The sequence below is a fragment of the Leptosomus discolor genome, chromosome 23 (genome assembly GCF_034619465.1).
Source record: "Leptosomus discolor isolate bLepDis1 chromosome 23, bLepDis1.hap2, whole genome shotgun sequence".
Lineage (NCBI taxonomy): Eukaryota > Metazoa > Chordata > Aves > Leptosomiformes > Leptosomidae > Leptosomus > Leptosomus discolor.
Window position 1 is genome coordinate 6,114,924 of NC_141413.1, and position 15,148 is coordinate 6,130,071.

Sequence of the window (15,148 nt, forward strand, 5' to 3'; positions counted from 1 at the left end):
CAAAGCCTTCAGGGATTGCCCAGAAAATTTAGCCATAGAGCTGACCAGAAATGCCATGCTGGACTGATGCAGTTCCATCTGCCCTTCTAGTACTTAAACGGGACCTACAGGAAAGATGGGGAGGGACATTTACCAGGGAGGGTAGTGATAGGACAAGGGGTAACGGTTTCAAACTGGAAGAGGGGAGATTTAGATTAGATCTTAGGATGAAATTCTTTACTGTGAGGGTGGTGAGACACTGGCACAGGTTGCCTAGAGAAACTGCGGCTGCCCCTTCCCTGGCAGGGTTCAAGGCCAGGCTGGATGGGGCTGGGAGCGACCGGGTCTAGTGGAAGGTGTCCCTGCCCATGGCAGGGGGTTGGAACTAGATGGTCTTTAAGGTTCCTTCCAGCCCAAACCATCCTGTGATTCTATGAATTCATAGGTGATATTCCTCTAGCATGTGCTGTGATCACGCACTCATAAGCATCTGCATTGACTGCATGTGATGTTCACCCTGAGGTTTAATATACCTTCCCACAAGTCAACACAGGAGAAAACAGGAAAGAAATTGAAAAAGATAAAAACTGTTCTCTGGAACACTTTTAACAAGTGATATGTAGGTCACAAGTACGATTGTAGTGCCTTTGATAACACTGCCAAATCCTGTTATCTACCAAAAATGTCTACAAACACTAACAGCCCAGAGACACTTTCTGTGAACTACTTCAGAGCAGTTCCTCCCTTCCCAATGGCGTTACCTCAGCAAATATATATTAATTTCTACTACCACAGGTACTGCCCTGAAGGATGTGGCAATTGCTCTATAGCAGAACTTACTTTGGGTTCGGGGGGTTTTGGGAGTGATCGGTGGTGGGCTGCGAGGCGTTGACTGCTGGAGAGAAGAACCCTGTAGTAAAGTCAGTCTGTTGTCTCCTAATTGAAGGCTCTTAGGCCTTTGTGCTTTTCCTGACATGCCCTGGTTGAAACGAAGAGTAAACGAAATCTTTAGAAGCCAGCAAGGCTGCTGCACACGTATCAGATAATCAGACCTGTCACAAAGGCATCAACATGCTCCACAAAAGCCACGCATAAGAGAGAAAGGTGCATTCAGGTGAGACCTAAGAGTGAAGCCACTGCACTGGCTAAGCCATGTCAAAGGCATACACTGTGCTTCTATGACACGTCCAGTTTTCTGCGGGACCTTACCAACTCAGTAGCAACAGTAAACTGTTTTTAATGACCTTAGTCATTAAATACCAATCAATACCTTAATGTATTAACCAAGAAGGGAGACATCAGGCTGAAGAATTGCTGCGTTTGACTAGCAGTTCTTGACAAATTTGGGGGGAAATAAAAAGTCTTTCCAAGAAGAAAAAAAGATGAAATTGTGGGTGCAAGTCAGGACTGCTAGTATCATCCAGCTCCTTAAGAAACAAGTCTCCTTCAGGCTTTACGGAGCAAATCCCTTGCATCTGGGACTCAGGAGATGTTCCGGCTCCTTCCAGTGTCACAAGTGTCCTCCGCACTCTTCACTCAAATCACGAGGCCATCTGAATATAGTCCCAAGAGCCCAGTGCATGAATATTATGGTCCTTTTAAATACTAGTTTATTGCTTTACAGAGACGGCTGTCACTTACACGTGTAATTAACTCACTGGGCTCTTTTAGAGATCAGTTCTCCATCACTGAGCAGTTCAGTATTTCTCACTGTGCAGAAGGGACCACACAGTGATGTTCGGTGAACATAAAACTTACAAAGACCAAAGCTGCTGGACATAGCAGCAAGCCTTTGGTTCCCTCTGGCTTTCTAGCTCCCAAGCAGCTTAGTCAAGAGCTGCATAAAATCGGTCTGTCCAATTCTTTTGCTGCACTATGCAGCCATGGAACAGACCAGCTATAAAAAACCAGCTTTGTCTGTACTTTGCAATGTTCTTAAGCACTAATATAAACCTTTGACTGCTCAATTGCTTCAGTAAGCTGATCACACATGTAGTTTGACCTCAGAGATATGGGGGGGAGAAGGGAGGGCGGGTGTTCTGTTTTGCATCTCTCAGCTCTCCGCAATGCAAAGCCTCGGGCAGACATGCCTCACTGTCCTAGCGAACTGGTTGATACAAACGGGCTTTTCTCCAGATCTTTTCCTCCAGATCTTTTCCCTGTTCTTTCACTGAATATAGTGATCATCCGCTGACATCACCATTTGTGGGTTAAACCCATTTAATTCAATGGCAGCTCTTCCAGCGGCAGAGGGCCAGGCCTCCTGAACCACTAACAGTTACAAACCCAGATTTTCCTCTTGAGTGGAAAGCCTGTCAATACCAAATGACATGACTCTAGAACCACAGTTCCCCTTTTTATAAATATTCTGCACGCTCCAAGTGCTGGCAGCATCACTCAGATTTGATGAGAATTCCTGAATATATAGCAGCATAACCTGCTCCTGCCAGATTCAGTTGAGAACTTGGGTGAGAATGGGAAATAGAAGAATTTATGTTTTCTCATTATTTACGCAGCCTGTGTGAAGTCAAATTAGTATCACTGAGCCACCAGCTTAAATACTCAGATTCCTAATTCTCATATACTCTCTGACAGCGTAACATAGCTTTGCATAAATCAGGGTAATACTCCAAGGTCATACAACTCTGCTTTTGGGCTGAAACTTATCCATTTGTATTAGGTGATCATTCTGAATCCCACTGTCAACCTTAATACCTAACAGTTTCCTATATATTCCTCATCACAACACTCCTGTGGGGGTATAGATTCTCTTTTATTCCTCTTCTGCAAATAATTTGCTCCAGGAATAAGCAGTCCTGTCCTCATGCAGGAGGTCTGGAGCAGAGTAGAGACTGGAAGAACCACTTTTGCAAAGTCCCAAGCTGGTGACCTAACTACCAGACCATCTTTTTTCAACTCTCAAATCTATCAAACTGATCTTCACCTTGCAGTACATTTGATTTGTGCAGTGATGCTGACTGATAGCAGCTGAACATCTGGCTTGCCAGCTGGATTTTTGAGTGGGCTAGCAGCAACTGCTTGCTCCAACAAAAACAGAACAATTCTACATGGTGCTGAGTGTATCACACAGCCCTCCACTCCCACAAGAAATGAGGGCACTGAGCACTTAGATGAAACAACGGTGCCTCACGCTCCCAGTTTGTGCCTTAAGCCAAACTGCAGTTTGGTCTGTGACACAAGTTTTCCAAATTGAAAAAGCAAGAATTACTCAGATGACCGAGGCTTTTGGTATTTGAAACCATCCCACTAATTAACAAAGTTCCCAATGACAAGCGTGGCTGAAAGCAACAGAAACACTGAAATCTCCTGCTGTGCTTTTTTTTTTTTTTTTTTTTTTTTTTTTTACCATTTTGGAAGTCAGTTCTGTTTCTGGCTCCTTTTCTACAATAACCTGAGACTTGCTAATACTCCATTCCTTCCGCTTGAGTTTGCTAATCCGGTTATCACCATCATCTTTCATGGGCAGTTCTTCAGCTCTGGAAGCTGTTGATATTCTTCTCTCCAAGAGAGGTTCCAGAATAGATCTGTGGCCCACACCGGAAGAGTGAAAAAAACATGAAATATTAGTCCATCAGACATTTAAAGCACTGTCTGTTAAAACACTGTGATCTCTTAGTTAGCATAACAGATTATTATGAAAAACTGAGTTATGACCGTGGAATTTTCAGAGATTTCTGCTCCCAAGTTACCCTAGCAATTTTGAGTATTGTGTCTGATGTACAAGGTAAAGTGTGATCTGCTTGCAGAGGTAGCCAGATGTGCATCTTATGCTGAACCCTACCACTGAGTCTGCTGTGTGACCTTGAGCAAGTCACCGAGACACCTTGGTTACCACAGATGCAAACTAGATGTACAGAGAAGTAACATCAGGAAAATGTTTCCATGTGTGGCAGCTCCTTTTAATGCCACGCATACAGCTGCAAACAGGTAGGTGGAACAAGTACCATATGACTATACACCTCTGTGCAGACCACAGCAAACGAAATGACCTTGTAGTACCTTACGCCTTTGCTTTCCAGCATTCCTGGGAAACAGAGACAGTGTGCATCTGAAATACACCGTCTCCATCCCTCTTCAGTATCATATAGATAATTGGGACTCTAGAGACAGACAGTCATGGGTTCAATTCCCAGAACTATCCCTAGCTGTGCTTCGAACTCCCTATCTGTAAAAGGGAATGGCAACAGTAGCCTCCATTTAAAGTTCTACATGCATAGGCACTACTATTGTGTATGGAATAAACCCATAAATAATAAAATAGTTACTTATTTTAAGAGTAACTAATTCCAGCAAAGGCATATCCCCACTCTCGCAGACTAATTACTAACCCGTCTGAACCCGGTCTGGAGGAAGTGCTATCAGATGATGTGGAAGATGTAGAGACCACAGAAGACGCCACCGACGTGACAGAGAGCCGTCTCAGCGTGGAAGACATGATATAGGGCAACACGACAGAGCCTGACCTGCTCTGTTTCCTTTCGGTGAGGGAGGGAGGCTGCAGACAATCACACTTGTGATCAATCACGGAACTCTCACTCACTCACGAGTGGGAAAGGGGAGAGTTGCGTTTCTTTAAGGCAAAACACTAAACAACCAGGTAGGCTTACCAAAGTTATCACACCGTACTGCTTCTCCACCTTCTTCTTCAGCTCTTTGAAACAGGCTGTCAGCCTGTCATGCAGAGGCTTCAGCTGTTCTGTCAGCTTCTCACCATGGATTCTAATCCCTTCTGCCAACAATGGCATCTGAAAGGAGGAACAAAATCAGGCTGCGAAAGGACCAGTCAGCTGTCCTGTTCCAGGAAGGAGCTTTCTATGCATGTTACACACCTCAGATACACTCAAAGGACTTAAATCAATGGTTTTTTGAGTTTGCAGAGGCAAAAAAAGCAATCACACAGTAAGGAAGCTCGGCTACTGACTCATAACTTGTGACACTGTAGTAGCTTCACTGTTTGTTTGTGCTCCATGTATTCAAGACACAAGCATTTCCCCCATCTATACCTACGTCTCCCTCTTCCCCACTAAGGTTCCACATTCTCCTTCGGAAAACACAGCATGTTAAATGTTGGAGTACTATTTCTTGGCCCCCAAAGCTGTGAGGTAGCTTTAACTGGGCTCTGTTGTGTGGAAATGTGTAAGAACTGGTCTGCAGGCATGCAATTTGCATTGCAAGAAAACTGCAATTTTCATTGCTATTGCAGGTCAAAATAGACAACTTTCAATGGTCAGACTGACAAAACATTAAGTCTGATGATCTCATGAGAAGGTAACAGATATTCTGTTATACTCACAAGGGAAAAATCTATGCCACGTTGGCAAATACTTCAGAACAACATTTCAGAGCAACACAAGGTACATGGAACATCCTAGGCCACAACTCTAGAATACAGCAGTTTCCTTGGAATACAAGTACACATATCCAGATTTTTCTTACAGCATTTATCTGCCTTATTTCTCCAAAACAATGCAGCTGGAAAAACATCTGCACTCACACATAGTGCTTCCACTTCTTTCCCAATACCATACCTGTAGAGCAATTAGGTGCTTAAGCAGCTCAATTTTATCTTGATCTTCAGGATGTTCTTGAAGATACTTCTCTGTGAAAAAGGCCTGCAAAGACAGAAGATGATACAGACTCTATGCTGCTTTCACAGTTAACTCTGAAAGAGCCCTGAAAGCAATTAACTGCCATTATTCCTCATATTAAAAACAAATTTTGTTATCTCCCTGACACAAATCTGAGGACAAAGAAACATGGTTATCTGCTGAGAACTGGGGACAATAGGCTTTTCTTTATTTTTTAAAAAATTACTATTTTTTCAGTGAAGCAGATACGTAAAAAAAGTCACTTCATCAGAAGGGTTTTCTTCAATTCCAATTCCCTTCTCATGAAACAGTATTGATTTGAGTAACCAAGGTGACATTACTTGTTGCTCAAATGTAAGCAGCAGATCAGCCTCTTGAGTTCTCACTCCAAAAACTCTCTTTCATTTTTAGCATCATTCAGTGACCCACAGTACACAGTGACATGCAAACAACCTCAGCTGCAGAAAGGTGAACAGGGCATCTCCTGCCTGCAATTTCCTTAAGCTCTATGATTCAAGCCCTTAAGTACAACATGTTCACATGGGGCTTGTTAGGAGGATTCAGTAGAAATAAAGACTGTGTTGAGATTTTTACTCACAGTTTGATTCAACAAAGCACCTTTAGTCTGTGCTTCTCATGTGTTTACCTTTAATCAACAGAATCTGGTATCGGTTTGAAGTTGAACAAACACAACTACACTTCCCTGGACTGAAGCCTTAAAATTCTGCCAATTCACATTATGTGCTGCAGTGTTTTGCACTGAAATGTATCACAGTTCCTGGTCAGGAGAATTTAATTTTTCTTTCTCCTAGATAAAATACCTAATATTTTTTCATTTGGCTTTAAAACGCGCGTCTGATCTATTTCAGCCTCTGCATGTATTTTTTAGTTCTGTGTTCCATTAACTGGACTGTAGGTACAAGTGTTTATAGGCCTAGTGGTACGATTCTGAAAAAAGCTGATGTCAAGAGGAGGTTAGCCTGTGAAAGGACTGCCGGGTAGGTCCCAGTGGATTTTTCTTGAAAGTGTTTAATTATTGCAAGAAGCAAGCGCATGTTAAAAACGCAGACTTTGGCTTTTGGCTACAATGAAACAATTAAAACTCAAGATTTCAGCCGCCCACAAAAGCCAAATGTTCTGTACGGATCTTCAGTTGAAATAGGAAAATATGAACCAGAAATGAGTATTTCCAGATGTGGTTACAGATACTTTGTGTTTCCTAGTTTTAACTGCTTTCCCACTTTCGTAATTCTAAACTTTATGTCAACCTTAATTCATAAAATGGGAGGATTTAGGGCCAAATTCAGCCCTGGCAAAGTATGCAACAACTCCTCTGGAATCAGCAGAGTTAGACCCCTGATAAATCAGACCCTCTCCCATTTAACTTTTGCACTTCATTTCACGTGACTGGAACACATCTGAGAAGAATTAAATGTGTTTTAACACCATCCATTCAGTTTATGGAAATAAGCAATGTATTTTGTGCTGGGAATACCATCATTAGATACTGGGAGTAAACAGTTTAAGTTAAACATCACAAAAAAAAGGAAGAACATACACTGTTCAACTGAAGTCAACTGAATAAACCTGGATAGGAAATACTGGGTTTTTTACTGAAATATATGGTCTTTGCTGCAAGACTTCAAAGACAGATTACCTGCTGGAACGAGAAACCCTCATTTGCTCCCCACGCTGTACTAATACAATGGAGAAACGCTAGCTCTTCTGCTTTTCTTTGTTACTTGCACTGTTTGTTGGGCTGACCAAGCACCTCAATGCCCCCACGAGGTAGGATCATGTTATTATCACCACTGTAAACAGAGCCCAAAAGAGCTGGATCATTCACCTCTGTGGCAATGCACAGCACTAAAACGAAGCACTAAAGATGGGTGGCTTTTCCACCCTGCAGTCTAGTGGAAATCTCTTATTTTTGTTCTTTACTCCTCTTCTTTGAGCTCTGAACACACAGCTACAGCTACAGCATGCACTACGGCTGAGTAACAGCTGAAAACTGAACCTGAACCTCCCATGTTTCAATCCAGGTCTTCAACATTGCAGAGGGCAACAGACTGGGCTACAGATAAATGTGAAAATGACCTTTTCATAGTTGGTATATCCCCCCATGACCGCTGGGTCCACAATCCCATTCAGGAGCATGGAGAGAGGATGTACAGGAAGACTCCTGTCCCACACGTGCTGTTGGACAATGTTGCTGATTTTCTCATTAGTTAGCTCCATCGTTTCTATGGCGTTCTGCAAGGGGCTGATCTCTTCCTGACAGAAAGAAGAAACAGAATAAACCTTCATTTGCCTCCACTAAACCTGAAGTTAAGTACCTCTTCGTATTTGAATGGCAGCCCAATAGTTTCCAGCAGAGGATTTTGGAACCCCTGTGCTAACTATCTTGCCATTCAGAGACGAATGCAAGAATGATCTTATACCTTAACCTGAAGGAACAACAGTTTAGGACTTTGCTGCTGACTGTGCAGTATGTTACAGAAGTAACCACTCTCCCAAGCACTACACAGTCAATGTAGAACTCTGCTGCCTTGGGTAGAGCGGTCTGCAGAATGGCATAAAAAGACAAGCCCATCAAAGATGATATACATTTGCTTTTATCTGAAGCACAACTTATTGGTGTGCCATATCCAACAGTGGAAGGACTAGTAGTCCTAACTGTTGCAAGACTCTACTCCATGGAAGACTGGAGGGGATGAGACCCAGCCCATGTGCAGAACTCACCGTTGTGATCTGTTTGACTTCAAACCACTTGAGGATGCCTGGAAATGAATATGCTGTCGTGTAGGTTGTCCTTTCTATCCACATATTCTAGTTAAAGAAGGAAAAAATTCCAAGATGTAAGGAAAATATCGGTCTTGCAATTCAATTCTTTTCTGCGGTAGAGCACAGAACCAGGCTTCCAGGACTAGCTGGCAGGACAATGACTTTCACCTTCACTAACTGGGATGGAACCCTGTGTTTTTGGCAAGAAATACCACCTCTGCTATTTAATGGTATCACCCTTAGCGGTGGGGTAGGCTGTTATCCTCCATGTGGACCACGATTAGCAGGACTGCGATTATGGGATGTTTAGCCAGTTATACACAACATGCCCAGCCACTACAGACGAGCAACAGCACGCCTCACAGGCAGCAAGGAAGCAGGCTATCACACCGCACCCAAGGCTTGCTCTCCACTGCTCATCTTAAAAGTTGGCCTGAAGTTGAACTGATCCTTCATGGTCAGAAGCTGGCCTCCTTAAGGATGGCTACATCATTCACTGCTGTTAGACAACACAGTATTTACGGATCTAGATCAGGAACTCTGAACATTACAACTTCAGCTATGGAGCCCCTTGACATTATCGCATTGGCTCTATGTAAAGATTGCAATGCAAAGTGCAGCCCTTTTTCTCCTACATTTTAATGGCAAAACTCCATTGCCACAGATGGAGGGAAAAAATATTGCGACAGTGTTGTTCAAAATGCCACCAACAAAACAAATAAATGCATAGAACCATTTCTCACAGGCCAGACACCCACACCAACTGGCATCAAAAGCAAAGGACTCACCGCAAACTCGTTGTCTGGATCTTTTTCTCCTTTCCTGACTGGTCGGGAGTGCGTGAACTGCTGTACCTCATTTGCTCTGTAGTAGCTAGAAAGAAGCAGAGTAAATGTTGAGCTTTCTCACCTCCCATCCTCCTTACATAAACATTGTTCTGTTTTCTCTCAAAAACAACCAAGTTTAAACTGGACTGTGAAACAACTTTACACAAGACACAAAGGCACTCCACTGTGTGCCTAGGCTAGTTGAGAAAAATACAGAGGAAATGTTGAGGGAAAAGGAAATTACTTTAAGATCTGTTCAGGAACAGGTTTATCTTTATAATTAGGTGGCAGGTTCATCACAGGCTTCACAATAAAGCACTGCACATCTGAGCAGCTATAGTTAAGGACGTAAAACCATGAATCCTTTTGGGAAAACAGGAGAGGGAGAGAAATACCCTTCCTGTTTTCATCAAATGTCAGACTTCTCAACAATTCCCTGTGTTCTTGTCATGTTTGAAAAATACTTACTAGTTCATCAACAAAATCACAGGCATTATATTGCTTCTTGTAATTTGTATGCTACTCGTGAACTAAAAGCCCAGAAAGATAAAGGCTGTACAGAGACTTCCAACTATTGAGAACCCCTGCTGAAATGCCCGGGAAGCCTGGGTGCTACCGATTCCTACTTTGGGGACAGGAAAACAAGATTCTGTACTAGGTTCTGTAAGGGACGCATCTGTCTCTCCTCTCTGCCCCACCACCCCATGGTTGTTTGTCAGACTCTTCCAGCACAGTGAAGCTGCCCCTCCCTCCCTCCCACTTTTTCGATCAATAAAGCTAACTGAGGAAAGTAGGCTGGTTTTCATCAGTGAGTATCTACCTCACCTTCAGCTTTTGCACCTGTGACAGAAATTAAAAAAGTTAATAATATAATCCCTAAGCACAACAGTTTACAATGTTGTTCCTCCACAGTTCTGTTTTAAGGGCTGTATCGAAGGCTTTACAGAAGTAAAAGGCTGTATGGAAAAGTAAAGCATAAACCATTTGACCCACATTAATAGATTATTTCTGTGAATCGCCTGCCAATTGCACTCTTAAGTGGCACTGTTTTACTGGTGGGTAGGGTAGCCCCATACATCCTTTATTTCACTGAGGGTAGTTCTGAACAGTATTTTGAAAGCAAAGGCAAGGTCACTCTGCCTGCATTGAAGAGCCAGCTGGATACTAGCCAAATCTGAACCCGAAACCGCACAGCGACATTAGATCAAGCACTGAGCCCAAACTAATATATTCTCTCTCTCAGGAGAGCTTATTAGCTTGGGCTTCATGCCACGCAAAGTGTGCTATACAGCTTCTAGTTCAGAACTGGTGGAAGACTAGGTTAAGTGTGTAGACATTCCCTGAGACCGTGTACAGCTCGCCCGGTATCTCCACGATACCATTATGAAGGACCCAAAGGAAGAACAAGGCATTTTATCATAGAAGAGCAAGGAAACAGCTTCTAAGCAAAAGTAAAAAAAAAGCCTGAGACAAAGGAGGTTAAAAAAAGCACAAAATTAAAACAAACTACAGAACCATCAACCGCTGCCTAACACAACAGTGATTTAGGCACTCAAACTCATCTTTTCAGAAGGTGTCTTTAAGAGTCCGAGAAGAACCTGTACCAAATCCAAGCTATGCAGCTGCTCCCCTTTACAGTGGGGCTATGCCAGGACCCGGAACCAAACACCCCCAAACTTTTGGAAGAGTTCAGATCTGGATCCAAATTTTGCTGTTCAGGTTCATCTTGAGCCAAAAACATTAGAACAAACACAAACAGATGCAAAGGAAGTAGCTGAAACAAAGCAGCAATAGAAGAGGCATTTTTTGATACCAAGCTTGGTCTTGAATGAATTTTAATTTCCTATGTGGATTTAGTGCTTGGCAGGCTTATTGCAAGGGAAGCATCTGGTATCACTGCTTGAGCTGTGCCTTTGCACACAGACTTTTAAGGCCAAAATGGACCATCAGATTCTCTAGTCCGGCCTGGGCTAAACGCCCAGTAACTTGGTTTTTACTGATGTACACCTTCCAGGAGCACACCTGCTATTGACTGGAAGTCACAAACAAGAATCTGAAACATCTTCACTAGGTTGCACTTGGCCATGCTCACAAGGAAGAGAAAGAGGACCTTAAGCCTAGTGGTGTGCTGTGGCACACAGTTTGGAGTTCCACCAGCATAAATAACAAAAGTTGTTCACCCAACAACTTTCACCAACATAACCAATTCACACTTCTTACAAAGTGACTTCTAGGGGAGAAAAACAAACAAGCCACTTCACAAATGTTAAGGTTTCATCCTAACATCTACTCGTTTAACTCCGACAATATCAAACTGTCTCTCTCTTTCAGTACGTTTAAGTTCACTGTTGCAATTCTGGATAGTCTTATTTTCATGCCCAATGCCTGCCTTCAAAGTCCCCCTGGAGCAGTACGTTCCTTGCATATTATTGTTGTTTACAAATTCTGTTATTCCAGGAAAGAGGCAGATCTTGAATGTGCCAAAACATATTAGAACCAAAAGATACACTGTTTAGGAGAAGACTTGATCTCTTCTCCTGGAGGAGCAGTACTGGTCATCTTCTCAGCACTGGGAAACTGGGTCAATAGCTTCAGGTTGAAGTCCTCCCTTCGTTCATACTCTTTGCCACGGTAGATAAAAATTTTATTCTGTGGGTAGCAGAAGAAAAAGAGAATTAACACTAAACAAAGCAATGAGAAAGAGCTTTCCAAACATACACAGAGTAGTCTCAGAGATCTAGTTTATACGAAGGGTTGTCTCTGAGCTTAACAGACAGTCAGAACACGTGAAAGAAGAAACACAGGCTGGAGTGTGAACACAGCAACTCTCAGAAGCGAGGCCCTGCAATGGCAACCTATTTGTCTAGAAAATTCGTTGTTCCATGTACAAGTGCTATTGGACATGCTCATGCTTTCTAGCACTGTAAGAACTCACACATTCAACACATGAAATCTCAGGGGACTGATTTTAAGTAAGAGAACATGTGTGCCAAAAAGTTCTTTAATGCAGGGAACTGCATGCTCCTTGCCAGAGTTAACTGAGGGACCTCCCTATGCACAAAGACACGAGTTTTCCCTCCGTTCCATTCCTGACTCTCTTCAGCCGCCACTACCAAAACGGCCAGCTACGGCAGTTCTGCACTACAGATTTAACAGTAGACCATGGCCAATTATTTTTCAAACTGGCCACCAAGCAGTGGGGGTTTCTGGAAGGGACGGATTCAAAAAACATGACCTGGAGGTGAAAGTCTTCTATGCCATCCAGTTACACAGTTTAAGTTATCATTCCTCATTTTATTAAGCTTGGTTTCCATTTAAGGCCAGCAACTTCAAACAACTCCAGTCTGAAAATGTAAATGTTCCTTAATTTTAAATAATAGTCAGGAAAATTTTCTAGTATGCTGCACCCTGCCCTCCTGACTCACTTTGGCTAGGTTCTTGTATGACAGCTAGCTTAGATCCAGCAATGCTTAGCTGCGATCTCAAACAGGAACCCTCTTTGCATTTTAATTCTTCTGTGTGGGACAGACTCTCACTAATGTCCTTGAGCATTGAAATGATCCATGTCCTGAAAATTAGGTTGATTCAGGCTGAAAAGCAACAGGATAAATTCTTTACAAGCTAAACATTTTCTAATGGCAACAATCGTATTTCTGAGGAATTGTATAGGGCGCAAATACAAAAGGTAGATTCTGTTTAAGTCCACATATACCAATCACCTCACAAAACCTACTACAAGATATTAACTTCATTAAGCCTGGTAACACAAAAAAATCTAGCCTCTTACTTGTCTCTTTTTATACACTGAAACACTTTGAAATACTTCAGAGATTTGGATCTCTCAGTGCCATTCAAAGGAAGAGGGGCTGGGCATCTGAATTTTCTTGGAAGCTCTGCAAAAGCTGTGACTTTTGGGGCACCCACCACTCCAGAACTTGAGCGCTAAAGAATTCTTACCCGGAGGAAAGAGGGGAAACCCTGACCATAGTATCCAACAGCAAAGTACTCCGGTTGAGGTCTCATTGCCTTCATAATATTCTCATAAAAAGTAGCTCGTTTTTTCTGAAAAAAAAAAAGAAGTCACCAGCATTTTCACTTTGGAGTATTCAAGGACACTGCCAAACTGCAGCTCATGTTCCCAGTGACAACTCCTCATCTATTAGTTCTCCCCTACAGAATACTTTTTACTTTTTTTTTTTGATACAGTGTCTCATACTTATCCATTTACTTGGTTAAATATTTGGTTTGTCTGGGCCAGAATCAACTCAATTTCCTGGTTTGCAGACACAAGACCAATGCCATGTTTTTTAGGATTCCAGGAGGATACTTGAAATCCTTAACTACTGCAACACAAATTAAAAATAAATATGTTCTGAAACTGAGCAGACACAAATGGTGACAAATGTCAGAGAACTGGCAGAAATAAAACTGGGCAGATGATTCTCATACGAGAGAATATAAAGACCATCTGGTTACATCTTTAACCACTAAAAACCATAATTCAGGACCAAGGCGGTTCTATAGTTCTGTGTTCATACACAATAGTTTTACCACAGAAATAACAAGGTGACGAGATTTATGGAGCCTGAAAATACACCATGCAAATGCTACCTTATTTGATTAACACCAAGAACGCTAAACATCTGCACATGATGTTGTCCTGCTAATTACAAGGTCAAAACCACACACTTATAGAAAAAAATTACACAAACATTCTTCTAATATTAAGCTTTACAAAACCATGGGGGTTATGTTGGCTTGTTTGTCTTTAACGTAAATGTATTTTGGGCTTATCCTGCTCAACAATATTAATTTAAACAGTCAGCAGCCTGCTGAAAATGGAGAAAAAATATCTTACCAGGAGGTTACCAAGTCCCTCATAATCAAAGACCTTGTTTTCATACATGTCAGCCAACTCTTTGCTTAGTTGAATGGCTTTTTCCCACATCTCCATGGAGGGCAAAGGGAGGCAGGTGGGGGAAGAAGAGCACAAGCAAAATAAAAGACTCAGTTAAAAGCATTCATTATCACAGATAGGTAAACAAAAAATTCAGCTGATTTTAATTTGGGCGGTACTTTAATGCACTGCCAACTTCCCCTTAGACTCTATGCTGTACGTTTTTTGCAATGATTATTACAGTCACACAACTCTTTTGATTTGTAGATCTCAAAGTGATTTACAAAGCAAGGTTTCTGTTGTTACTCCTGACAGGGAAAACTGAGGCCCAAAGAGGTGGAAGGACATGTCTAAACAGCAAACGAGAAGCCCAGGTGCTCTCCTCCTACACTCATACTTCACCCCCTGCATTGGCCTTCCCTGGGTTCGTCCCATTTAGCCCTGGTAGAACCATCAATCCAGAGTGCCACTAACCCAAGTTCAGTATCAGCCAGACAAGCCATACGTACTGCAATGCAAAAAACCTGACAAAAGCCATTACCCAGAAAAAGAAAGGAACACACACAGTTTTCTCATCTACCCAGTATCTTGAAAAGGGTTAATTTTTCAGATGCTCTTTGACTAACAAGGAAATAGAAGGATTCAACTATCACCAGAACAAATACGTGCCCTGCTCATGCCAGTACTGTGGTCCTTACTAAAAAAACAGGCCTAAGCATCAAAGGCTTGTTACTTAACCATGTTTTCTTTTACCCTTGAAACCCACTTTGGCCAGCTCCATTCACCAAGCCAAGTATTTACCAGTGAACTGTAAGAACACTGCAGAGACACTCACTTTGCCCCTGTCAAAGAAGGAGATAATTTCTTGGTAGAGTTTTTCCTTGAGTTCCTGTTGTGAGTAGACATAGTAGCTGTCCCTCTGCAGGAGGTGAGGGACACACGGTTTCTCGGACCACTAAGATAGAGGAAAAAAAACCCGCAAAGTTGAAAGAATTGGAACATTTTCAGATTAACAAATCCTTACAGTAGGTAGACTCACCTTCTGCAGGGAT

At 42.3% G+C, this 15,148-nt stretch overlaps 1 protein-coding gene across 1 annotated transcript in view; it reads right to left on the bottom strand.

Moving 5' to 3' along the window:
• Positions 1-15,148, bottom strand: part of DOCK5 (dedicator of cytokinesis 5) — a 63,079-nt gene that overhangs the window by 3,117 nt on the left and 44,814 nt on the right. Inside the window, exons 38-50 of the mRNA XM_086477063.1 lie at positions 14,932-15,051; positions 14,058-14,147; positions 13,157-13,261; positions 11,707-11,848; positions 9,444-9,525; positions 9,161-9,245; positions 8,331-8,417; positions 7,686-7,862; positions 5,529-5,612; positions 4,608-4,745; positions 4,329-4,495; positions 3,347-3,524; positions 820-958 (exon numbers count right to left, since the gene is read on the bottom strand). Of these exons, the coding sequence (XP_086333189.1) occupies positions 820-958; positions 3,347-3,524; positions 4,329-4,495; positions 4,608-4,745; positions 5,529-5,612; positions 7,686-7,862; positions 8,331-8,417; positions 9,161-9,245; positions 9,444-9,525; positions 11,707-11,848; positions 13,157-13,261; positions 14,058-14,147; positions 14,932-15,051 (1,594 nt within the window). The remainder of the gene's footprint in view (positions 1-819; positions 959-3,346; positions 3,525-4,328; positions 4,496-4,607; positions 4,746-5,528; positions 5,613-7,685; positions 7,863-8,330; positions 8,418-9,160; positions 9,246-9,443; positions 9,526-11,706; positions 11,849-13,156; positions 13,262-14,057; positions 14,148-14,931; positions 15,052-15,148) is intronic.